General features: G+C 42.9%; 1 protein-coding gene across 1 annotated transcript in view; it reads left to right on the forward strand.

The window, feature by feature from the left end:
- Positions 1-2,228: 2,228 nt before the first annotated feature.
- The window catches only part of KLHL14 (kelch like family member 14), a 94,916-nt gene continuing 70,004 nt past the window's right edge, over positions 2,229-27,140 (forward strand). Inside the window, exons 1-2 of the mRNA XM_074985810.1 lie at positions 2,229-3,504; positions 23,515-23,636. Coding sequence (XP_074841911.1) covers positions 2,579-3,504; positions 23,515-23,636 — 1,048 coding nt within the window. The 5' untranslated portion in view covers positions 2,229-2,578. The remainder of the gene's footprint in view (positions 3,505-23,514; positions 23,637-27,140) is intronic.

The following is a 27,140-nucleotide window of genomic DNA, read 5'->3' on the forward strand; positions in this document are numbered from 1 at the left end:
TGACAATATGCTAATCTTCCAATAAAAAAATGTGACTTCTGAACTCTTATCTGCTGAAGAGCTGACAGTGAAGTTCAGAGACGGTTGTCTAACCAGACAAAACGATAGAGAAAATATGCCTTCAAACAAGATCATAAATCTTGAACAGTGCAGGGGAACAAATGTAAAGGGAACGATTTACCACTAACACCTTTTACTAGCTTCTCTTTCTTCGTCTGTCGTCCACCTCACCACCAGCCCCATCACGCATGCAAGGACGGAGGATGTACCCTGCCGAACCAATTACATAAATGCAACGTTCAAGGAGGAAAAAAAGTGGAAATATATCGTGTATTAAGATCAGACGTTATTTCCTTTACATCCGGGGGGGAGGCAGAATACAAATACAGTGCAACCTGAATACAACGGCATATATATATTCAGACACACAAAAGTTTGCATTTTGCACAGGGCGCTTGAGGATCATAAATCTATGCATGAGAAAGATGTAGTGGAAATTTGGGGGGGAGGGATTAGAGTTTATTTTTGTCATCTCTGTGAGACAGCTACTCATTCATCCAGATCACAGCTAAGAAAAAAGCTGGTCACAGAAATTAGCAGTTTCAGCTCAGCAGCAAAGTCGCCAGCCTGTGAAGGCAGAGAGAAATTGACTAATTAGCAATGCGCACTAAAACTTGACGGTTCTTTATAGAGAGAGGGAGAGAGGGAGGGAGGCAGAGGAGGGAGGGGGGCTAGCTTTTTCCCCTTCTTTCTTCCAAAGATGTTTGAAATCGCAGTCATTTACGCTCGACAATTTTTACAATAGCCTTGAGCCATAATTTTGCGAGTCTCTCCAGCATCCATCCCCCTGTATGGTCTCTCTCCACTGGCCATGCACGACCGTTTCTCTCCCCAACCGTGGATTTCCTATTACTCTCGTTACGACTCACTGAGCCCCAGGCCCAAGGATAATGATGTGTTGTTTCTTGGTAGCATAATTTGTCACACGTACATTTTTTCTTCTTCTTCTCTTGCAGAAAGCTCTGCGCTCTCTCTCTTTCTCTCTCTCTCCTTCTCCCGCTCCTACATTTTCTGGCTGTTGCTAATTCATGGTGATCAAATGATGTACGACAAAATAAATTGTAAAGAGTGACTGCTCCGAGTTGGGAACCAGAAGGTTGTGGGGTTTTTTTTATTATTATTATTTTTTTTGGAAGGAGCGATCAAACCTTTCCAAAGGAAGGACAACTGATTTCTTGGGGGGGAGCTTAAGTGAACCTTTACTTTGGCCGCTGGTTGTGGAGCAGGTAAGTTTCTGGCCTTGTGTGTAGCCGTCTGTGTGCATTTTCTGGTGTCTCCTGGCTTGTTTGTGGTGGGGAGGAGCGGGGTGTGTGTGTGTATATGTGTGTTGGCGGGGGCGGGGGGAGTTGTGTAACAAACGCCTTTGGAGGATAAACTCCGATTGCAAGAAATGGGCAAAGAAGGAAGAAACGGGGGAGGGAGGAGGTGGGGGGGGGGGCTGACCGGGTCCACTTAAAGGGAGAGGCGCGTGGAGCTTTGCAGCCCGGGCTGGGAGTGCCGGGGGCGGCCGGAGCGGGGCCGGGAAAGTGGCTCCGGACCCCCCCCCCCCCCCGCCACCCGGGCAATGGGAGAAGAAGTGCGCGGGAGGCGGGCGCCGCGCGGCCAGGGACTGAGCCGGGCCCTGCAGCGTCCCGCCGAGGCGGGGGAAGAGCTGCGGCGGGATGCCGCCAGGCCGGGAAGGTGCCGGGCAGGGCCCCCTCGGGCGGGCGGCAGCAGGGCCGGGCCTACCCCTCCCCACCAGGCCACACACTTGAACTTCCCGCAGTTGGCGGAGTTAACAGCGGCGGCGCCTCCCGCCTCAGGGCAGCACAACCCCCCTCCCCCCAGGCGCCACCCCGTGCAGAGCCGCGCCGGGGCAGCGCGAGTCTGGGCCCCCTCCCGCTCCCCCTACCGGCGCGCGCGCGGAGCTGAGCCTGGCGCTACAGGGCGGCGGGGGGGGGAGGCGAGCAACAGGCTGGGCGCGCGGGGTGGGGGCGGGCGAGCCGCGCTGGGCAGCGATGAGGTGGGGTGGAGTGGGGGGTCCTCCGCCAGGCCCACGCGGGTGTCTCCGGGCAGCGCGGAGCGTTGCCGTTTGTGAACAGCCCCCGACTCCTCCTCGCTCCTCCCCTGGTAACCGGCCGGATTTCCAGCCAAAAAAAGCCGGCAGGGGCGGGAGTGGAGGACGAGCCTTTCCCAGCCGCGCGCCGTCCCTGCCCCTCTTCTTCCGTCTGCGCCTCGCCACGCAGCCCCCGTGCATGGAGGACAAAGCCCCCGCGCCAGGCGCCGGCCCCGGGAGCTTGTGCAGCCTCGTGCCGCCAGGAGCCCCCGGCGCCGGCTGGGTGCTGCGGTGCATGGCTTTGGGGCCGCTGCTCTGGGGCGGGGGCGGCTGAGCGGGGAGGCTCTGGTTGCAATCATGAGCGCTCCAGGCCTGCTGTGACGCCCTGTGTTTATTGTTGTCCCCGTCCCGTGTCCCCCCCCTCCGCCCCCTTTGCCCAGGTTGGAGGAGGGTTCCGAGGCAGGTGCGTGGAGGCTGCTCGCCATGTCCAGATCCGGGGACAGGACCTCCACCTTCGACCCCAGCCACAGCGACAACCTGCTGCATGGCCTCAACCTGCTGTGGAGGAAGCAGCTCTTCTGCGACGTGACCCTGACGGCCCAGGGCCAGCAGTTCCACTGCCACAAGGCCGTGCTGGCCTCCTGCTCCCAGTACTTCCGATCCCTCTTCTCCAGCACCGCTGGCGCCCACCCCCAAGCCCTGGCGCTGGGGCCGGGCGCGCAGGACGGGCTGGGCCTGGGGGCACCCCCCAAAGAGCAGCAGCAGGAGGAGCCGGGCACCCCTTCTTCCTCCCCCGAGGACAAGCTGCTGGCCAGCCCCAGGGCCATCAACAACCTCGTGCTGCAAGGCTGCTCTTCCATCGGGCTGCGCCTGGTGCTGGAGTATCTGTACACGGCCAACGTGACCCTGTCCCTGGACACGGTGGAGGAGGTGCTGTCGGTCAGCAAGATCCTGCACATCCCGCAGGTCACCAAGCTGTGCGTACAGTTCCTGAACGACCAGATCTCGGTGCAGAACTACAAGCAGGTGTGCAAGATCGCCGCCCTGCACGGCCTGGAGGAGACCAAGAAACTGGCCAACAAGTACCTGGTGGAGGACGTGCTGCTGCTCAACTTCGAGGAGATGCGCGCCCTGCTCGACTCGCTGCCTCCCCCCGTGGAGTCCGAGCTGGCGCTGTTCCAGATGTCCGTGCTGTGGCTGGAGCACGACCGGGAGACCCGCATGCAATATGCCCCGGACCTCATGAAGCGCCTCCGCTTCGCCCTCATTCCGGCCCCGGAGCTGGTAGAGCGGGTCCAGTCGGTGGATTTCATGCGCACCGACCCGGTCTGCCAGAAGCTGCTGCTGGACGCCATGAACTACCACCTGATGCCCTTCAGGCAGCACTGCAGGCAGAGCCTGGCCAGCAGGTAAGGGGGAACGTGAATGGAGGGAGAAGCTAGCAGGTGGGAGGGGTGGTGCGATCCAGCCCCAAACTTAGTGATTCTCAGTAAATGCCTGGAGGGAGAAAAGTTGAGTTCGACCTGACAAGCTGCAGCAAAGGAGGGGAGATGGAGTTAGGGGCATGGGCGGGGAGGGGGGAATTCCCCCTCGGACACACACACTGAGCTGGGGGGACGACACAACCACAGGTATGGGATGTAGAACCCACAGTCGCATCACAGAAATACCACGTGTGTTGCACCTTAAAGGAGCACTGACCCATTAGTCATGATCCGTGCGGTCAGTTTAATATGGAAGGATGGTGCTGTGGTAACTAACATTTCTGGAAGGTTTTGGCAATAGAGTCTGTAATATTTCCTCTCCGGGAAAGGACTTACGATAATGACGTGTCAAATCTCTTCAATGTCATCTTGTTTAGCACAAATCAGACAAAGATGGGAATGAGGGATTGCTCTGGCTACCCTCCTTGCTTAGCCTCGCCAAACAAACTTCCTTTGTTCCCTCCCCTTTTCTGAGTGCTCGGAGAAGTTGTTGCCGAAGTTGATGCCGATCTGCCTGATACCTGAGAGAAAAACTCAGTGTGGTAAAATTTCTCCATTAGTTTGTGAAGCTAGGACACTTCTGATGGGAAGTTGACTAGAGAGGAGTAATTCCCCCTGCATATCACTGTCAGTGTTGGGTGCTTGGAAATGTAGAAAAGTGGAAAAGTCCCTAGACCCTGTAACACCATATAGTTTGGTATATGCATAGCTCTCCATTTATAAAACCGTTTTAGAGGTGTGTATTGCAAACAGAATTACAATTTAGTAGCTGCCTCTTAAAATATAATGTGCAAAGAAGATTGCATGGGCAAACAGGCATGGTTTACTAGCATCTGTTTTAAATCCCATTATGAACTCCCTGGGCTGTTTGTTTTGGGAGGCAGCATCTTGCCAGCTTCCCATCTTTCTCTTGTGGTAATCACCCCAACACCATGAGATACCATACTGAATCCATAATACTAAAGTGTAAATGTTAGATTTGACTGTGCAGATAAAGGCTCATGACTTGAGAAACCTGTTGTTATTATAGGCCGTTTCTTCCCCTTCCCACTCCCCACACTTCTGTCTCTTTACAAAGGGGATGTTATCATCAGTACAATATATTTTAAACTGTAATATGTATACTTAAATCCTATGAATTGATCTTTGTACAAAGAATCATATTTACATGTGTTTTAACATTACTGACGTTCAGGTAATGTCCATATTGTGCATCAAAACTTGTGATTCCATAATGTTTGTATCTACGACAACTTCGTTATTTTCATGTTAATGTGGTAACGAATCATGATGTAGAAGATTGACCATATGAAATAGTGTCAGGAGGTGAAAGCACTGTGTATAGTTTAAAGAGTAGTTAGAAAATTAAAAGGGTATTTGAAGGGTTTAATTTTTTTCCCTTATAATGGGTATATACTTCCTTTTGTTCAAAGAATGTAATGATATAAACAAGTATGGTGGTACGGTATTACAAAAAGCAAAGCATTTTCAAAAGATTTTGTCCTTTATTTTAATATTAAGTGATTTCTGATTAATACCTTGCACTAATAGGAAAAAACAGTATAAGATTTTAAATTACATGATACATTACTGTTTAATGTAGAATATTTTTTGAAAATCTAATTTTAATATGTGCCAGGATAATTTAGCTTCAGAAATACCATAAATGCCTTCTTTTATTATCTGTGTTTGTTTGTTTAGTGTTTTGTTGGCACCCATTACCTAAGTATCTGAACAATTCCCATTTCTAGATACTCGAATAACAATTGAATACCTTTTAACTGCAAATGTTTGTATTTTGGAGGCCAGTATTATAACTGGAAAGTATCCTTAGAGTTCAACATTCAGAACAGTTGATTTTCAAAATGCAAATTCCACTACCTGTTTTAGTCTAGATTCTGCACACCACCTGGGGCATGCTGGGGGCTCATGTCCTGGTGGATTGCTGAGATACCAGGCTGTTTGGTTCAGTGAAGATACCTTCCAGCTTCACTGGTCCATATCATTTGAAGGATATGTAGTGGTGTTCTGACCACTGAATACTTACAAGTGTCATGGATGCTGTAAGAATCTGATACTCCTGCTGCTGGAAGCTGTCTTTTCCTTTAAGGAAGAAAGTACACATAGCAGACTTTAGCAGACTTAAATTGGCTTCTAAATGGCAGTTGTTTAATTGGCCAAGGGAGACTATAAAGTCACACTTTTTTATTTATAATAGGTCTGGGTATTGTTGATAATATTTCAGATATCTGTTTATTAACTTCAAAGGTGAATAATACACTGTCACCTTCTGAACCTTAACATAGTTTAGCTATAGTGTTGAAACTAGCTTCGGTAGTTTTGTTTTGAGCATCACAAATGGTAGGTCTAACATAAAACCTTCCATTAAGTTCTAAAATATTAAAAGTACCAAAACAAACTAGGATACAGAACACATTTGGTGTATTTTCATATTTGGGGTTGCATCACAGTGCTTAGAATTACTAATGCTCATTCATTGTTGTCTTGATGATCTTAGAGTCCTCTCGTTGTCATCAGATGGTACTAATCTGCACATCCCTTTAAAAATCCAGGTCACACTCTCGTAACTATACTGGTTCTGAAGTTCTGATAAGAGCAAAAACTTACCATTTACTTTACTGACCAACATATGACTGAGAATACGTACAAAGCATGGGTAATATTGAATCAGACACATCACTTTACCTAATGAACTAACTAACTAACTAAATAAATAAATAAATAGAAACTTATATACCTCTCCAGACAGACTTTTGCAGTCTGCTGTATATAGTTTTGCTAAAACTAAGATCTCTGATAGTTTTAACATTCAGTAAAATGTTATTTTTAGGGCAAAAGATAAGGGAACATTTTTGGGAATTATGAATTTTAAAAATAATATCTAAGAAGTACTAAACAGTAAAATAAATGGATGAAGAAAATATGTGTAGGATTTTCAAAGTTTGCTGTTGGTTTCCTGAGAGCAATAATAATTTTAATAGACTAGAACTTACAAAATTGATGAAAGGTTATTTTAGAAAGGATTTGTGAGCCTTTTTAGAAAGAGAGAAGTTACTCCCTGTTTACACTGAAGTTTTTAATCACTGAGGACAGATCTACACTAGACCTTAAAGTCAATCCTAGATACGTTATTCCAGCTATGGCAGTTGCATAGCTGGAATCAACGTATCTAGGATTGACTTACCTGGCCATCCTCACTGAGCGATGTCAACAGGAGAAACTCTCCTATTGAGCTCCCTTACTTCTCACAAAAATGAGGAGAACAGGGGTCAACTGCTGACCCCAATAGTTTAATTTTTCATGTTCCCCCAGGCATGCAAAAGCAAACCCCAGAATATTGACTCCAAACTGGTTGATCTCCCGGTGAGTGTAGATGTACCCTGAGAAGTAAACAGAACAATGACATAGTCATTTGCTTGGTAAATGTATAAGAAATTGGGAAGATCACACACACACTCTAAAAATTCACCTCATAACTTTCTTCCTTACTTAAGACGACACTTTTGTTCCTATTGTACTACTGTGAAAACTGTAGCTCACAATAACTTTGGGATTTGACCTAGACATGTTTCTTAAATTCTCACCAAGTAGAAAGAGTAAATATCAGAAAGGTTAACATATGGTTGTTCTGAGTCAAAAAGTAACTATAAAAATGATACTCTCTTTCTTAATAGTGGTCTTGTTCCTGTTATAGGTCCTGGTTCAGGGAGGTATTTAAGATCATGTCCAGGGGGATCACTCACTGCTTAAATTTAGTCACATGTGAGAAATTCTGGATCCAGTGTAGTCAATGGGAGTTTCACCATTGTTTTTTCTTGATGAATCAGGGCCTTACTCTGGCATAAATATGTGCAGAATCAGGCCAAGTCTTTGTTATGGAAATATGTGTATGTGTGTTCATATGCTAGGACAAAGAATAGTTCATAGGTTACTGTAATAACCTCAAAACAGCTCTCCAGAGGTCTGTTAATATTAGGCTCAATCATCTGTTATTGAACTCGGTGGAAAGACTAATTGATTTTAGTGGAATTGGATCATGGCTTTCCGTTGACTTTAGTGGGCTTTGGATCAGGCCTTATGTGCTTGAATTAATATCTGTAAATTGTACCTTCAATAAGATGTCCTCAACTGAGCTCCCGATTAAGACTGACAATGGAGACTGCAGGAAAGTGAGCCAAAGAACTGTAGTTAGTTTAATCCTAATTAGTTTCACTTGTCTTATGTCCATCCATTTGTGCATCCAAAGAGCAAGCATAGGTATATTAATATATCCCAGACAGAGGAAGGATTAAAGGTCTAACCATTGTGGAAGGAGATACTGAGACTCCAGTGGGACTTCTACTTCAACAGTAGGTCAGAAAATTGTTTAGAGGGATCCTTGTGAGACAGATGAGATGCTTTATAACTACAGCTTGGTTAAGTGATACCCAGTTTCTAGGCCCAACTACAGTGTGAGTTAGGAGAAATGTCTCATCTCCGATAGCATTTGTGACAGACCGCTGCCTGGGGGCTACAGAATCCTACAAGAGGGCAGGTACACAGGCTGGTGGGGGAATGCTTTCCTGTTTCCCAACTAAGGCAGACAGCTGGGGGCCCCATTAACTAGTAGCCAAGTCAGCAGTCATTGGCTAGCTGAGGCCCTGCACTCCACATAAAAGGTTCCCCCTAGCTGGTTGCAGGCGAAAGGTTTTGGAAGGCGCGCGCAAGAGCAAGAGCAAGTGGTAACACAGGGAAGCGGTGGGTGAAGTGGCCCAGGGGTAGGTTGCTACATTGGGGCAGGGGAGAAGGCCCTGCCAGCAGGCACCTGACCTTGTAGGGACCCTGGGCTGGAGTCCAGGGTAGAGGGTGGGTCTGGACTCCTCCCACCCTTCTCCAGTGGGTTACTACATTGGAACAGGCATGGGCCTGCAAGGGGACTAGCTGCGTCCTCCCCAGTTGGGACTTGCCTATGATGAGGATGGCTCGCTAAGCGGAGACTCTGGCCTCTGGAAGGGACTGGGCAGGCAAGGGGTCTCCGTGAGTCTCTGAGGCACAACAGAGGAAACCGCCAGGAAGCACAGGGACCCACAGGGGCTGACAAGGGACTTTGCCATACATTCCAAAGTCTGTTTTGGAAGTCTCCTGTGTTGGGACCATCAATGAAGTGTAAGTGATTTATTTTAAAAGTGCACTTTTCTGAATCTCAGATCAAGTCTTCTGCTCAAGAGTCTCTGACTCCATTCTTTAAGCAGAAAAACAATCTCTCTCCCTGGGATGGAGCTAGTGAGGGTGGAAATCTGGAAATCTCTTCATAGGGTAACTCCTCAGTCATTCAGCTTGGAAGGGGCTAGATTTGCCCTCATCCTCTACTACAGGAAACTTGCTGTGTGGCACACTCACAAACTTAGGGGATTCCTAGGAGATCCATCTAAGCCATTAAATGAGGCTTTGTACCCACCGTGTCCCACTCCTTGGGAACACTTCCAATCACAGTCATCATCATCATCAATAACTGTGGGCTCAGCGCCCATTGGTGTCTGATGCCTCTCTCACAATTTCCTTCCATCTTTCCCTGTCCAGTGTGGACTGGCTTAGTTTCTGTTGACTAGCTCCGCATCAATCTACTATATCATCTATCGATTCTCTGTGGGGTCTGCCTCTCCTATTGGAGCCATCCATTTTACCAAATAGCAGGGTCTTAATTTTTTGTTCATCATTCATTCTGCAAATATTCTCAAATAGTTCTAGCTTCTGTTTTATAACCTTCTGCAGCAGGTTCTCTTTTGGCTGTATCTTTCTATATAATTCCTCATTGGTGACTTTCTGCATCCATCCTATTCTCAGAATCTTTCTATAACAACTCCTTTCAAATGCCAATATTCTTCTTTTTGAATCTTTTGTTATCACCCATGTCTCACATCCGTACAACATGCTGCTGAATACGCATGTTTTCAAGATGCTCAGCTTCATTCCTAAGCTAATTGCTTTGCTTTTCCAGATCTTATCCATTGCCTTCAAACTCGCTCTTGCTTTCACTATTCTAGTCGCTATTTCCTTCTTACAGTCTAGGGCTGTGTCTACACGTGCCCCAAACTTCGAAATGGCCATGCAAATGGCCATTTCGAAGTTTACTAATGAAGCGCTGAAATGCATATTCAGCGCTTCATTAGCATGCGGGCGGCAGCGGCGCTTCGAAATTGACGAGCCTTGCCGTCGCGCGGCGTGTCCAGACGGGGCTCCTTTTCGAAAGGACGCCACCTTCTTTGAAGTCCCCTTATTCCCATGAGCTCATGGGAATAAGGGGACTTCGAAGTAGGCGGGGCCCTTTCGAAAAGGAGCCCCGTCTGGACGCGCCGCGCGACGGCAAGGCTCGTCAATTTTGAAGCGCCGCTGCCGCCCGCATGCTAATGAAGCGCTGAATATGCATTTCAGCGCTTCATTAGTAAACTTCGAAATGGCCATTTGCATGGCCATTTCGAAGTTTGGGGCACGTGTAGACACAGCCAAAATCATACATTATGTTGATCCCCAGATATGTGAACTTCTCTACATTTTCTAGTTCAATACCATCTACACTGACCTTCCTTCCTATTTTCTTATCTCCAAATACCACTGTTTTTGTTTTATCGATGTTCATAATCAGTCTGTACCGCTTCCCTTCCTCATTTAGCACCTGCATCGTTTTCACTAGCTTCTCCTCATCTTCCTCAATGATAACTATATCATCCACAAATCTCAAGTTGTTAATTCTTTTCCTATGCACAGATATCCCTTCTACCTTTTCCTTGATCTTGTCCCTCGCTCTCTCCAGATGTGTGATGAAGATACTTGGCAATATTAGATCTCCTTGCCTCGTACCTCTACTTGATTTAAACCAACTTCCCAACTCGCCACATGTTCTCACTACTGCCTCCGCATTTTCACTGATATCCTTCAACAACCGTATCAGTCTGCTATCCACTCCGTACAATTCCAACACCACCCAAGTCACTTTCTGATCTGTGCTGTCAAATGCCATTTGAAAATCGACGAAGCAAATGTATAAGTTCTTGTTCTTTCGTCGAGCTTTCTCCACTATCAGTCTTAGTGCCCATATCTGCTGTATGGTACTTCTGTCTTTTTGGAACCCCGCTTGCTCGTCTGGTATATGTTCTTCTATCTGCGATCTTAGTCTCTCCATCAGTATCATCATCAGCACCTTGCCTAGATGACTCGTTAGGGCGATCGTTCTGTAGTTCTTGCACTCCAATGTACTTCCTTTCTTGTGTTTTGTCACTAGCACAGATCTTGTCCATTCCTTAGGTGCCTTCCTTTCTTTCCATGCTATATTACATAGTTGGTATAGTTCCCGAATCATGCTTTCTCTGCCATATTTGATCATCTCTCCCATGAGCTTATTATTTCCAGGGCTCTTGTCCTTTAGTCGTTTCACTGCTTTTTCTACTTCCTCCTTCAAAATATCACTCTCGCTCTCGATGCTCGGTGGAGATATCTCTTTCAGTTCTTCAGTCAGTCTCTCTCAGATACTCGTGTCCAACTGTGCTTTGTATAGATCAGTGCAATATCACATCCATCGCTGAACAGTCTTCTCCCTGTTCATGAGCACTCCTTCATTCTCATCTTTGATCGCCATCTGCTTCGGTTGCTATTTCCTGTTAATATTCCTAATTGTCTTATACACCTCCATGATCTTACATTCACCGTAATACCTCTCTAGATCTTCACATTGCTGCTCTAACCATTTCTCCTTAACCTTTCTGGCTGCTTTCCTTTCCTCATTGCATCTCACCGTCCAATAGAAGTGGCCCCAGAAATTCTCCTAAGGGAGGAGCCATCAGTGAGAAATCCTCATGGAACAAAGAGATTCAGGCTGTGTTATCTTTTACATGTTAGTGCTATGGAACCAGAGGGAAGAGAATGTGCCTGTCCCCCTGCTGTCCTGATGTTCTTAGTGAGATATTCCCCCAATCCATTCTTCTGCTTCCCTTTCCCCAACAGGCATCCCAGTCCCATGAAGGGCAGAAGTAAGGATTGCTGAAGGAGGATAGTGTCATACATTTGTTACCTTCTGCACATGGATCTTGAAGGCAGAGAAGTATCTCAATGGATAACTCTTAAATTCTGAATCTTTAATTACTGGCTATTGTAAATGAAAGGTCCGTTTCAGTATAATCATTCAGCTTCATAGTTAAGAGAGTGGTAACCAACCTGGATATTTATAAGAAAAAGCTGAAGTCGCTGTCAAAAGATATTTCCCGACAGAACCTCTGTCTACAGAACACGTAACTTTGTGAAACTGCTGACAGAACCTCTGTCTACAGAACAGAATACAGGATCCCCCTCTCAGCACCCTCTATAGAGAGAGAGCGGCCAGAATGCCCAGCCCTCTTTTGACAAAACAGCCAACCAGCAGCTCTGCAAACAGGGCAGCCCAGTGAACCAGAAGCCCTCTCTGTTGACAGAGGGCTCCCCAGTGCGTCTACACTATTTTTTTGTTGGAAGAATCTGTTGACAGAGGCACTGTATCTCGTAGGTCAAGAGAGAACTCTTCGGGGAAAACTGCTGTGTTCTGTCAACAGATTCTAGACAGAACGCATTTCTAGTGTGGATGCTCCTTAGTTATGTTGACAGAAGGCCTCTTCTGTTGACAGAACTCTGAAGTGTAGACCCAGCTACACTGAGGGAAAATCCCCATAAAAATAAGGTCACTATTTCATAGTTCAGGTAAGTCTTGAAAATGCAGTGAAGTGCCTTTCTGTTCCAAAAAGTGAATGCAGCTTCATCCTTGACAAAGGCCATGAATATTCTTGTACAGCAATGTGTCTTCCCAAAAGAAGAAACCTATGGACATTCAGTGGGGATGCTTGGGCAAAATTTTGAGCTGAATTCCACTGTAAAGCTAGCTGGGAATTTTTCAGCAAAATATTTTTTCACAGGAAAACACTAATTTTTTAAGCCAAAACTTTCTGCGGGAATGGGTTCATTTAATTTAATTTAACTTTTCCATTTTAAAATCCACTCCATTTAAGTCTCATAGGGATAGCCATCTTAGACTGTATCCGCAAAAACAAGGAGAAGTCCTGTGGCACCTAGCGGACTAACAGATTATTTGGAGCATAAACTTTCGTGGGCAGGTGCATCTGACAAAGTGGGTCTTTGCCCAAGAAAGCTTATGCTCCAAATAATCTGTTAGTCTATAAGGTGCCACAGGACTTCTAATTGTTTTTACATTTAAGTCTACTCCATTTGTAATGAAAATTTATCAAAACAAAAATGGTTTTAGTTATTAAATGAAGATTTGAAAATGAAATGTTTAAAATTGACCTGAACCTAATTTTTTATATTATTGTTACTTATAGTTCACTGACTATTTTTGAGTTTGACTTTTTATCCCAGTTCAAAGTGGGAAAAATTTTGAAATATCCCTGGGAAATCATTTCCTAGTTAGCTCTACTCATCACTGGCTTTGCCCACCCACTTCTTCTTAATGTAACAAAATTAAATATGTAGAAGTTTCAAAGGACAAGAAAGTTAAAATCTATCATCCAAAACACTGTTTGGCATCATTTTTCGTATTTGAGATAATCACTGGCTTCCTGAAACTTCCCTGAGGACCATGGCACCCAGTATTGTTGCTAGTAGATAGCTCCTGCTGTGTCCTTGGAAGGCAGACAGCCAACTTTGAAGAAATATTATCACCTGCCAAGTTTGAAGGAAGCGAACTGTTCAGGGAAAGCGGGGAAAAATAGAAACTGATGTAGCAGACAAATAAATAAATAAATAAATGCCTTTGCCTTCAGAAACTTGAGAGGAAAGAAGATAACCAACCTTAACAAAGGAACAGACAGGCCTTTTAGAGCTCCAGTGGGACTTATGGAGAAATTTTAGGAAGAACTCAGAATACAACAGAAACAAATTTAGGAACAGAGACAATGGAGGAGACAAATCAAGCCAGGATCACTTCTATTCAGATAACAGCTGCAATTCTCTTTTCATAAGCTGAGCTTCCTAATGGAAAGGAACTACAGATAGCAAGAAAGAATAAATTGATCTAGAATACCCCATACAGCCACATACCATTATGAAACAGGCTGTGGGCAAACTTACCTAATGGTCAGGAAAGGAGTCCGGATGGGTGGAGCAGATCTAATGTCCAGAGCCCAAATCCGGAGTCAGTCAACTAAGTTCAGGAAGTGAACCATTGTCAAGAGCCAGTAATCAATAGTCAAGCATCAGAGTCAGTTTGTTATCTGCAGCAGAGGCAGGTGCAGAAATTTGGAACTCTGAGCTGGGGAAGAAAACCAGGGGTGGATCTAGGAACACAGAGCAAGAGGTAGGAACAGTAAAGGAACTGAGAGCAGGTAGCAGGACGAGAAACATAGCCACAGGCATAGAACACTAATAAGCTGCCAGGGATCAACTCCTGCTGCAAGGTTTAAGGATATGTCGGAGGGCAATGAGCTGGGTCTGGCTTCAGCTCTGAGAACCTTGACACATACTCCTAACATTGCAATTAAGCAAAGGCCCATATCTGCAGGAAACTTTCATTCCCATACCTTTCGAAGGTCTACATGCTCATAAGACTGGCACAGAAGTTTCTGTTATTCACTTTGGCCATGTCTACACTAGCCCAAAACTTCGAAATTGCCATACAAATGACCATTTTTAAGTTTACTAATGAAGCGCTGAAATACATATTCAGCACCTCATTAGCATGCGGGTCGCCGCGGCACTTCAAAATTGACGCGGTTCGCCACCGCACGGCTCATCCAGACGGGGCTCCTTTTTGAAAGGACCCCGGCTACTTCAAAGTCCCCTGATTCCTATGAGCAGATGGGAATAAGGGGATTTCGAAGTAGGCGGGGTCCTTTAGAAAAGGAGCCCCGTCTGGACGAGCCGTGCTGCGGCAAGCCGTGTTAATTTCGAAGTGCCACGGCCACCCGCATGCTAATGAGGCGCTAAATATGTATTTCAGCACTTCATTAGTAAACTTTGAAATGGCCATATGCATGGCCATTTCGAAATTTTTGGCTAGTGTAGACACAGCCTTACTGAGTTAAACATTGTCAGCATAGGTTCCTTCCATTGAGATCCTGAGTGCCTCAAGGATTAATGAGTTGTTAGTAAATATGGTTGCAAACTTCAGGTCTCAGTGAATTTACGAATACCTGCGCTTGGATGACTTTCTGGTGTGGATATAATCATTACAACAAAAACAGGACCCAGCTAACTCTTGCAGCATCAAAAATGCAGAAACATAGATTAATAATAAATTTCTGCAAAAAAGAAGGTGGTTTCAACATAGTCATTAACACAAGATCAGAGATGCCTTTGGTAAAGGAAAGATTCTAGAAGATAAGTTTGGCTGGTTATTCACAGTGAAACTCAGGCAAAGAAAGCCTTTAAGCCAGTCTCAAGCTACAAGGAAAACTGTTTTCATGTAATGGTATAACAACCTTGACAAGATACCATATTCAGTAACTACAGAGATTCTTTATGAAGAACTGGTACCAGTCTCTTGTCAAGATAAATAATAAACTGCTAATGCAAGGAGACAATGGTGAAAAGGACATTTGTGATGTTCCTATGGGAGGGGCAGTTATAATGGAGGACAGCCTTCAAGGATAGCAGCTCATACTTAGTCCATATAACAACACAGTGACTCCAACCCCCAAATCAAAAGATGTGGTCCAATAAAAGATATTACCTCGCCCACCTTGTCTGTCTGTAGTATCAGATAGAAGAGACCCCAGATATATATACATTCCCATGGGATGTGTTAATTTAATAAAGAGTATCTGAAAATATGTGTGCGAACCAAAACTTATATTTGGTGTTCCAGGTCTTCAGTAATCCAAGCCCATAGTTATCTGTATCTTGTTATCTTCCATCTCTTAAATGAATAGTAACAGAGATGAAGCTGTGCTAGTCTATACACTATCGAAACACAAAGCAGTCAAGTAGCACTTTAAAGTGCTTTCTCTTAAATGAATGTTTCTAGTCTTGACTGACTGTGAAACAAGGGAGTCAGCGCTGGGTGCATTAGCCTTAGATACAGTGGAGTCCAATAATAATCCAAGGATGGCCACACTTATGATTATGGTCCTCGCATATTTGCCACCCCCTCTCAAATGGATGACCTCCTCCAGAGACAGGCACCCCTCCCCCCCGGCTCTAGCTGTATATTCCAGCAACTCACTGGAGCCAGGGCCACTGGGGTTGCAGGAGCCATGCTGCACCAGCTCACGGCCACACTGGGGCAGCAGAAGCCACACCACACCCATGCCAGGGCAGCAGAAGCAGCACTGTGGCCACTCTGGGGCAGCAGAAGCTGAGCCCCAGCCACAGAAGCTGCACAGGCCCATGACCACCCTGGAGCAGCATAAGCCGTGGGGCTCCTGGCTGGAGCGGCACCAGGGCCGAAGGAGCTGGGCGGCTCCAAGCAGGAATGGTGCAGCTGCATCAGGGCAGAAGGAGCCATGCCAGGGAAACTGCTGTGGGGGCCACCCCCACCACTGCCACCATGCACACGTTCCACCAAGTGGTGGAGCGCGTGCGCAGAGCAGGCAGAGGGGTACTCCACATGTGCAGCAGCTCTCCTGAGCTGCATTTCGCCACACCCCAATGCACCGTTCACCATAGGTAGTGAATGGAGAGCTTATTGGAAACCGTGGCCTTAGAAGACCTCATATTGCACCTCCCACAGCAGTAGGATAGTTCTTAAATCATCCCTGAACACTTATGCCCGATGTCAATTCTGCTGCCCACCAGCCGCAAGAGACCATCTTCCTAAATTTCAGACCTAAACTAGAACATGAAAAAGGAAAGCTGTGGGTTAAATGTGCTGTGATAAAAGTTCTCAGAATGCCCGTAAAGAGTGAAAAAGAGACTGATGAAGCTCCGAATGTATTTTGTCTTTCCATCTAAACTGCAGAAGACAGAAAACATCAAAGAAAACATTCTTTAGATAGCTTATATTGCACAATAAAAATGGCTGTATAGAACATGGCAAAGTAGTTCTTTGGGGATTTATAGCAAATTCTGCAAGAACAATACCTTCAGACTGTTCCAAGAGGAGACTGAAGCAGCAGAAGCAGAAGAGATTTGCAGTGCACAAACCTGATTCTCTCTTTAGACCTTTGCTGGGCACTATGAACTGGGCACCGTTGCATTCAGATGTATCTTTCAGGGTAAAGGTTTTCCAGGAATTGTCACGAACACTGCGGGTCAAACTAATCACTTGTGTTACTTCTTTTAAATGAATGGACTAACATTGGGACTGAATGAGGCTGTATATTTAAATGTATTTTTAATTTTTAGGTCAAATCAGAGCCTTAGAATAATTGTTTGCTTACACTGGTAATTAACTCAGCTCAATCTGCCAGTATGATTTTCTTAGGACACGTACTACTTATGATTTTGAATACTGCTATGTTGTCCTATAAAGGCCCCAGTTCAGCAAAATACTTAATTGGCTTCAATGGGATTTAAATTTTTGCATAAAGATAATCATGTCTTACTGAATTAAGGGGTCATATTTTTATTTACTAATTTCCATTCTTTGATTAACATAACCACCAGTCTGGATCTACCCTAAAATGTAGCTTTCTTCATTACTTTTAATCACATAGACACTTGATACAAAGAGTTAATAGCTTGATATTTCTGAATTTTATTCCAATCTGTTTTTAAAATATTAATTAATGTAGATTATATTTCCTTATTCAGGTTGGAATCTTGCAAACCTGGAATAGGAGGTTTTCCTTCCTTCACTAGTAGAGAGAATTTTGAATGGCTATCCGTAGCTACTGAGATGAGGAAAACACAGCAGGTGGTGGTTAATCAGAAGAAATAAATTGACAAAGAAGGTATCTCCCCTAGTGTTGTTTTACTTTAACATGGGGATGGCCAGGCTGCATAACTGCTTTGGCTGAGGACTAGATGTTCTGAGTTTTGTGCTTGTCTCTACCCTGACTCATGGCATGACCAGGAGCAAGTCAGTAGACTAATGTTTCTTAAAGTTTTTGGCTATGTCTACACTTGCTCCCTTCTTTGAAAGGGGCACAGTAATCAGGCTGATGGGACATTACTAATGAAGTGCTGCGATGCCGTCATTCTGATTACGATGGGGCAAGTGTAGATGTAGCCTTTGAGACCATGGAACACCAAATAATATTTTTATGCGGAACACTTATGAAAATCTTCAAAAAATTGTTGGCAAAGCAAAAACATAAAACCAACAGCAACATATACAGCAAAACCAAAATGAAGTCATTTAATCAGGTATCATAGCAATGAAGAAGTGACATTGTATATTATTTTAAAAGCAAAAAATATATGTGATCAGGATATATCAAAAAAGTGCCAAACACTCACAGCACACCTGCAAGTTCACGGAAATCCGTGTTCCACAGAACGTAGTTAAAGAAACGCTGATTTAGACTATGTCTGTTTTAAACACTGCTGGCAGGGCAGTGCATAGGATATGTGTAACTTCATGCCATAGTGAAAAGCAAGAAGCATTCGCACTGCGGTGGGTAGCTACATGTGTCAGTGAAATACTCAAGCAGCAGGGGAAGGTTTCAGCAGCTCTCCACTGCCAAAATCTTTCACTGCAACACAGAAGGGTCTGGCAGGGGAGAGGCACTGGAGAGAAACCCCTGCCAAAGATTTTCCCTGCTGCTGGAGTTGCTGCCTGAGTCTTTCTCCCTGAATTCCTCCTGCCACAGTCTTTTCATGCTGGCTAAGTCTCTTCTTGCAGATGGGAAAGCTTCCAGCAGCAAAGAGGCAGAAGGATATCACACTGCTAAAATACAGTGTAGATGGAGAAGTATGGCTTAGCTGAGTCATGCAGGGTATGTACTCATGTACCCACACTGATCGGGCATATATTTATTGTACTGTACTTGCCAGAACCATGTGTGACTGGCTCCACTGATTTTTCTACCCCTGCTAGGATGACTACACTTGTGCTGTGAACACACCACCAAAAGAAGAGCAAGTGCATTGTTGGTGTATCTTTAGGCTGAAATTTTCAACTTGCGAACACAAAGTTAGCTTAGACATCTTTGGTCAGAGATGTTGAACACTTGAAGCTTCCTTTGAAGTCAGCAGGAGTTGCAGAAATGTCAACATCTTTGAAAATCACGCCAGTCATAGGTCTTAAGATATGTTTTTGTGCCTTACTTGAGACCTCCACATTTTAAAATTTTGGCCTTAAAATATCTTTGCTCCAGTTTACTCACCTAGAATTGAGTAAAATAAATTCCACATGGTTTGGGGTTCTCTGAGGTTTAATTATGTTTTTTCAGTGTTTTGAGATTTTCAAGGGGAAGCGGCTATGCCCATGGAAAATAATAACAACAGTTAACAGGTATATGTGTGTGCATTGGGTAGACTATACCACTTACAGTGTGGCTATCAAAAATCTTTTTATAGGAGAGGTTACTGTGCTGTAACTTTCTTGCTCAGGGATCTGAAAAAATCCCAAGAGCGGCAAGTTACACCACTATAAAGCATCAGTGTAAACAGGCTCCCAGGACTGGGAGGTGCCGTCCCACACTATTATCTACTCCCCTCATGAAGGTGGCTTATCTACAGCACTGGGAGCCTTCTCTCCCAGTGCTGGTGCTGCAACCACACTGCTGTGGTATATTGCTGCTGCTGCAGCATTTTGAACTTGAACGTGTAGACAAATTCTTAGAGTACCTTGTATCAGTTTTTAATGCTATGCAAGTATGCCTACTACAGACTGGTCAACAACATTTTTCAAGCTCTCCTGGTTCAGGCCTACTTCTGCAATCTGGAACTCTCTCGTCCACGAACATCCGTAAATCTGGTATGATGTTAGTTAGCTGGATGACTATTTGTCATGGGGTGTGTGGGCAAGTTTCCCGTGGTCCCATAAAGTTTGTTTCCTGCCACCAGTCCTGGCTTTGTGCTGTTATTTAGCTGTAATTTACCCCCTAAATGTCTTCTAAGAGCCCAGTAAGCAGTGGAAGTGTCGATAACACTCTTAGACAATATTGCCCTCTCCTCGTCTGGCAAATTCTCCCGTCTGGCACTGGTCAGGTCCTGAGGTGCTGGATCAGAGAAGGTCAACCTGTAGTGTTAACTGAGTATCTGGGAATATGAATAGCCATATTAATATGAGTGTGAATGAAGATCCTATTAGTAAGTCATATGACATACAGTGCCATGAAATACAGAATATAAACATATTGTTGGAGTTGCAGTCTGAAGTGTGTCAGAGGGTAATTACGTATTACCAAAATAAGAACTAGTTAGCAACGTAATAGTGAAAATAGCTCTTTTTGGGTTCTGCTATCAAATCACATGAGCTTTAGACTATGCTTTTATCTTACTGTTTTTATTTAATTACATTAATATTTGAAGCTATGTTACTGCCTGTGAACAGTGAGATTTTTCACGTCATCATATTTTAATATGTTTGTGTGTATGTTAACATTCTGCTGTAATACTACCAGTGGATGTAATATCAGAGATGGATATAGTATGATCTAGAAAATAAAAAAGTACCTATTTCAAAACCTAGTGTAGAGGGATTTACTTACTTTTGAATCTGGTTTACCAAGCCAATAAAACATGTTTGAAAAGATATGTAGACACTTTTATTTACCCAATCTATTGGAATGTTTCTAAACATAAATCAGTTAAATAGTGCATATTTGAGGTAAAAACATATTGTAAATATCTGAAAGACCTAGATGCTTTTCCTCAAAAAAAATACTGCCTATGGAGTTTGCATGACCCTTTTATAAAATTATTCTTATTTACCTCATTGACTAAAACATTTTAAAAAAAAAACGTCTTTTATAGCTGTGTTGCTCCCTCTTCAGATATTGTCAATATACAAGTTGGTTTTTTTTTAAATAAAATGGAAGGTAGATTGAACGTTGCCAAAGTCTTGAAATTCAAAGTTACATCTGACATTTCATTCTGTACCATAGCCATTCACTGGTTTTTCACCATGCTGTGACCTGAAAGGAGAAGGGAGTTTATTAGATGAAAACTGAAAATTGAAATATGCTCCTTAATCTACTAGATCTTTCAAGAGTGTTCCATTTTTTTAAATATAAGCAGAATTGATTGTGATATAATTATAACATATTACACAGGAGGGTTGGAATAAAGAATTTACTCTCTGTCATTAGGGATGATCATACATAAATGGCTCCGGTTTGCTGTAATGCTAGTTATCTATGCAGTCATTCCTAACTCGGACAAAAAAGAGTTTATCATACTCTTACATTGCATGTTTCCTATCTACTCTACTTTCATTAAAAGTCTTTATTTGGAGGAACTGAACATCTCAGGGAGTTGGTAACATGTACGCTGTGTCTACACTTGGGCAAAACTTCCAAATAGCCATGCTAATGGCCAAATTGGAGAATACTAATGAGGTGCTGAAATGAATATTCAGCGCCCCATGAGCATGCCACCAGCCGTGGCACTTGGAAAGTGCTGCATTTCGCTTGCGCGCAGCTCATCTACCCAGGGGTCCTTTTCGAAAGGACCCTGCAAATATCGAAATCCCCTTACTCATATCAGCTGATAGGAATAAGGGTATTTCAATGTTTGCAGGGTCCTTTTGAAAAGGATCCCCATGTAGACGAGCTGCGCATGAGCAAAACATAGCACTTTTGAAGTGCTGTGGCCGGCAGCATACTAATGAGACACTCAATATTCATTTCAGCACCTCATTAGTATTCTCCAATTTGGCCATTAGCATGGCCATTTTGAAGTTTTGCCCAAGTATAGATGTAGCTGTATAGAAGCTTTGACAGCTCAGTCATAGCTTGAATCAGATCCATTCTGGAAATGACTGTGACCCAATTTCTGACCTCACTTACATATAGAGTCTAGTAGACTGGTAACAACCATTATTTGACAATAAATAGAAATTTTGGTGCAGAAGCTAAAGTCTGAGTTGTCAGAAAGACTGAATGACTCTCTCCAAATCAGGGTTCAAGCACATTGATAAGGCAGTGTGAGTGAATCATGCTGTGTCACTGCCCATGCTGTATAAGCTCTGTACATAAAATGGAGTTTCTGTTTTCTGTGCTATCAATTTGGCAACTTACAAAAGCTTTAAATTCATTTCAGAGTGTATAAAGCTGTCTGTTATGGTATCTCCCCTCTCTCTGATGGATGTGGTTGTATTTCCCAAAGTCTGCGAGTATAATCTGTGTAGCAACATCTCACAGTATCATGAAAAAAGTTTGATTCCTAATATAAATGTAGCTGGTATCTCCCATTGTATATCCTCACTCTGATTAAGATCAGTTGGGATAGCACATATCTAAAGGCAACTGATATAGAAAGAAAATCACTATTTCTTGAGTTTATTTTGCACAATTTTTAATGTGATGCAATATAAATATACGTGTAAATTAGTCTGACAGTCTTGTCAAATAATAGTGTAATGTATTTAAAAATAAATAAAAAAAACAGTCTATGGACATCAGTGTAAGGCTCCCTCTACTGGAGTGTATTACTAAGAAGTTTTTGTGCAGAGAATTCACCCTGTTCATGAGTATACACAATTTAGTGATAATGGGGCTTGATTAATGCAATTTTCTGTCTTTCTTTCAAAGAAACGTTCATTAGCAATATATAAATTAGTGCCAACATCACTACTCTAATCAACAAAGCAGTGGTGTATAGAAAGGGTGTACTATAGTAAACATGCTGTTTCTTATGGCCAATAAATAGTATGGATGTGTTTTAAAATGTCATATCACCATCCCATTTAGAATGAATTGTTTTATCAGACGTGTTTATGTATATTTTGAGACTTAGGATGACAAATAAGAAGTTCAGTTATATGTTACATTATTATTAAAGCATCAGTACTCATCCGGGGGTCTAGGACTTCCTTCCTGTCTTCGCATATAGTTGTGCTAAATTCATTAATGTTGCAAAGAAATGTACACTCACTCGGTATAATGATGGAGGCTGGGGTGCATATATTGCTTTTTACTGCATATGAGACATTGCAGTCCTGTTCTTAAAAACTGCCAGGCAGATTGGGATTCACGGTCACGGTTAATAGCAGCGAATTGCCAGCTCTTGATGGGTGGGTAGTCACTCCTTTCAGTGGTTGCCCCCTGGGGGGAGAAGGTAGAAAAACAGAGGGAGGGAATTAGAGTGACTTTGCACAGTTGAGCAGGTTCATGCCGCTGGATCAGTAGCAAGCATTGGCAGGGCTCCACTCTGGGGAGGCTCACAACAACATCACAGTCTCATTTTTACCAATTGGTGTTACTATAGCCAGTGGTGCACAGGGGGAGAGCAGAGAAAACTGGCGGGTGTGGGGAGAGCGCTATGGGGGAATTGGAAAGCAGGATTCTGGGCTAAATTAAACAAACACAAAAGTACTTGTAAGTTAGCACCTAACCCATAACCATTTGCCTAGTGCTACTAATAAACTATAGTCCTGGAAGTTCACTGTGTGATTAAAGAGTTGGCTCACAAACTCTCTGCATAACCTTAATTTTTTCAAGGTTCTTTGAGTGGAGAATGGCTTATAATAATGATTTTGACTAATACGATTTTTGACATGCAACTTTAATGCTTAACCTTAGTACAACTCCAGAGCATTTCATGTGTATTCAGCTGTAAAGAGTGATGATTTAAAGGGATAATATAAGAAAAAGGTCGTTCTAGAATGAACCTCTAACAAATTGCATAAAGGAAGCTTATTATTCCATGAGTAGACGGATATGCAGCTTTTCTGATCATTTTTCTGCTTGGTTCAAAAAATTGTTAAGACATGATTGGAGAGAGAAACACAAAAGATGAAATAGAAAACTGCAAGCAGTGAACATTCCTTTGATGGTTATGATTTTGTTGCCGCTAAAATTACTCCATGATAATGCAATTATTCATCTTTTTCTCTTGTTTTGGGTGAAGAATTCGCTCCAATAAGAAAATGCTGTTGTTGGTCGGAGGCTTGCCTCCCGGACCTGACCGGCTACCCAGCAATTTGGTTCAGTATTATGATGATGAAAAGAAGACATGGAAAATACTGACAAGTAAGTAGTTTATTATTTGTAGAGTTGTCTTGATGAATCTAAAAACATGGTTAATTAAATAAGACATTTTATTGATTTGTTTCCCTTCAGAGGTTTGTTTATGTATCACAAGAGGTTTCACAATGGAGCAATAAATTGAGATTGCAGAAGATGCTAATTTTGTAATAAAGCAGGCCTAAATTAAAACTGGCTTAAAATCATTCCAGTAAGTTTTAAAAGTAAACTTGCAAAGCTTTCCTACCACAACACATATAATCACGTTTTTTAAAAAAATAATGTGATGTTGGAATTGTTCAGATCTCCGGCTAACCTGGGTCTTAGAACACACTTCCTGTTCTCTTTCGCACTTTTGCATCCCTCTTCAGCCTTTATGTCGTGTCCATATTCTCATAAGGTACTTTACCCCATTCTCCCCTATGTACATTGCTCCCAGCATATTGGTATGTATCAGCTCCAGTAGACAGTGCTCAGAGGTTTTGTGTACAGATGTTTTCACTCCATTCCTTTCTTAAAGTGTAATTGTGTTTTACAGCAAGTATTTTGCCTTGAGCATTGAGTTTTGGAACTTATTGTTTTATTAGTTACAATTCCCAGTCTAACTTGTTCATGAAATCAGATCAGTTTCTTGAATGAAGTAGGGTACATGTGTATTAGCCCCTTGTAGTGAAACTGGCTGCAGTGATCAATAAGATTAATTTTTAGCCAAAGTTGTATAGATAAATTAATAAATGAACATTTTTGAATTATAAACCAAACACATACATCTTACACTGAACAGCTAGTAAAACTTGGATTTCTTAACATTTCTGGTTTTTCCCAGTGAAACATCTTTTACAAAATTCTATACTTCTGTACAAATCTTTTAATAGGATAAAGCAAAAAATAGTATTTGGATCATAAGACAAAGCAAAAGTAAAGATAGATGAGATGCAGCGTGTGAAATAATGCTTTTTCAAACTGTTTAGTTTTACAGAGTGAAACTAAACTGGCATTATCTGCAAACTACAAGAACACTCCCTAGGTACAAATACTCCGAATTAGTTGTAGATGATGTTGTGTAAGAATAGCAGTATTAAAGGGAAGATATGAACTATAGTCTAGAAAAGTCTACATTAATCACTCTGTTCTGGTAGACATGTCACTAATAATATTTCAACCATCAAAACTATGATGATACTGCCTTTTATTGTGACAGATTCCTTTCAAGAATATTCTGTAGGATAATAATAGTCAGCCCAAAAACAATGTGTTCTGTAAGACAGAAGTAATCTATTTTCTGATGTTGTTAAGTAAAATATAGCACCTCAGAGTGAGGCACAAGTGAACAAGAGCTCTCTGTAGAGTAGGCGGTTCCTGACTCAAGTTCTTGGTCTACAGCTGAGTGAAGGATGTATTGTTTCATTGCATACTCACTGTCTAGCAGACCTGGACAGTGTTCCGAATCTATTTATGCTGCAAATATACTTTTTTAGGAATTAAATTTGACAGCTGATTAGTTAAATAGATACTATCCATTAGTTTGGGGAAAAAGTGAATCATGCTAACATTATATGTATGTTCTGGTAAAGAACGTTGTTCAGATTCTAAATTTATTGACCCCAATTCACACGCATTGTAACTGAAATGACTGAATTTGAGTTACACCCCAGATGAATTTGGACTAGTGTTTGTTTTTTTTTAAAAAGGTATGATTCTGAACTTCAAGACGTTTTTAAAGATTAATTTTGTACAACTTCCCAAGATAAAGCATATTCTTCCCGTTACTAGGCACTAGTTTTATGTACAATAAGTGGTCTATGTAGACCCTACTTGTGTGAATTCAAAGTTTCCCAGTGCACACTAGGACAGTACTTTTCAGAACCCAGCTTGAGTGAGCACAACCAGATTATAAAGCAAAACTGGAGTTACGCAGTTTTGATTAACAGCATAGAGTGATCAGAGTATCAGAACAATTAAATTAGTTGCTAATGAGTTGTAACTCAGATGAGCTGTATCTACACGAGCCTCCTCCTTTCAGAAGGGGCATGTTATTGAGGGAGTTCAAAAGATGCTAATGAGGCACTGCCATGAATATGCAGTGCCTCATTAGCATAAGGTCAGCTGCAGCGATTTGAAAGAGCTGCTTTCAAATCGCGCTCCACCCGTGTAGCCGGGGGCCTTTTGAAACAACCCCCTCAGACTTTGAACGCCGCTTCATCCTATCCGTTTTGGGAAGAAAGGGCTTTTGAAGACTGGGGAGTTGTTTTGAAAGGCCCCCGGCTACATGGGCTGTGCGCAATTCGAAAGAGGCTCTTTCGATCACCATGGCTGCCACTATGCTAATGAGGCACTGCATATTCATAGAAGTGCCTCATTAGCATCTTTCGAACTCCCTCAATAACATGCCCCTTTCAAAAGGAGAGGGCTCATGTAGACACAGCCCTGTAGTACCACTGCATTGATAGCTAAGCATCAGCCATCCTCACCTCCCAGCAAATCTTCCACCTTGAGCTTTAAAGTACCACTTAATGAGGTAGAGATTTGTGTGTGTTGACAGGTATTAAGTTAGGGGTAACATTCAAGTTATAATTCAGACTAACTGTGGTGTGAAGACATCCCTCATGTTATATTGGAAACACTGAAAAATATTAGCATGTTTACAGTAGAAAAGGTCAAATGTAATAGGGACATCTTCTTAGAACATATTACAGATGCCGTTAAATGTGAAAGGCAATAATTTAAAACTCTTTTAAAAAGTTGAAATAGCCCATAAACTGTTTCAAGTTCTGTAATCCACCACCATCACCATTACCTAATTTTCCACAAAGCAACACAGGAACCAAGGGAAGTATGGAAATATGAGTAGAAAATTTTCTTCCCAAGCTCTTCATAAAACATAAACTATCACTTAAAAGAGCAGTGGTTCATTAACTTGAAGAGCAGGAGGGAATAGATTTGGAGAGAACCAGAAAGGAATCACATCACAACACCCAAACACTGGATCACGGTCATGGTGTTGCATCAGCATGTGTTGGTGTGTTTAGTTATCACAAAAGATTGCCCTCCTAGTTTTGTTGCAGCGGTAGCATGAGACAAATATAACAGTGCAGTTCGAGTACATTGAGCCAACTGTATTTTCTGATGTAATATCTCTTTTAGTCATACCCCACACTCTTGGGCTATGTCTACACTAGCCCAAAACCTTTTTGAAGTTTACTAATGAAGCACTGAAATACATATTCAGCAGCTCATTAGAATGCTGGCAGCTGTGGCACTTTGAAATTGACACGGCTCACTGTCGCGCAGCTCGTCGAGACAGGGGTCCTTTTTGGAAGAACTCCAGGAGCTTCAAAATCCCCTTATTCCTATCTGCTGTTAGGAATAAGGGGATTTCAAAGTTGGTGGGGTCCTTTCGAAAAGGAGCCCTGTCTGTACGAGCCGTGCAACCGTGAGCCATGTCAATTTAAAAGTGCCATGGCTGCTGGCATTCTAATGAGCCGCTGAATATGTATTTCAGTGCTTCAT

Source organism: Carettochelys insculpta, chromosome 2 (assembly GCF_033958435.1).
Source record: "Carettochelys insculpta isolate YL-2023 chromosome 2, ASM3395843v1, whole genome shotgun sequence".
NCBI classification, from domain to species: Eukaryota; Metazoa; Chordata; order Testudines; family Carettochelyidae; genus Carettochelys; species Carettochelys insculpta.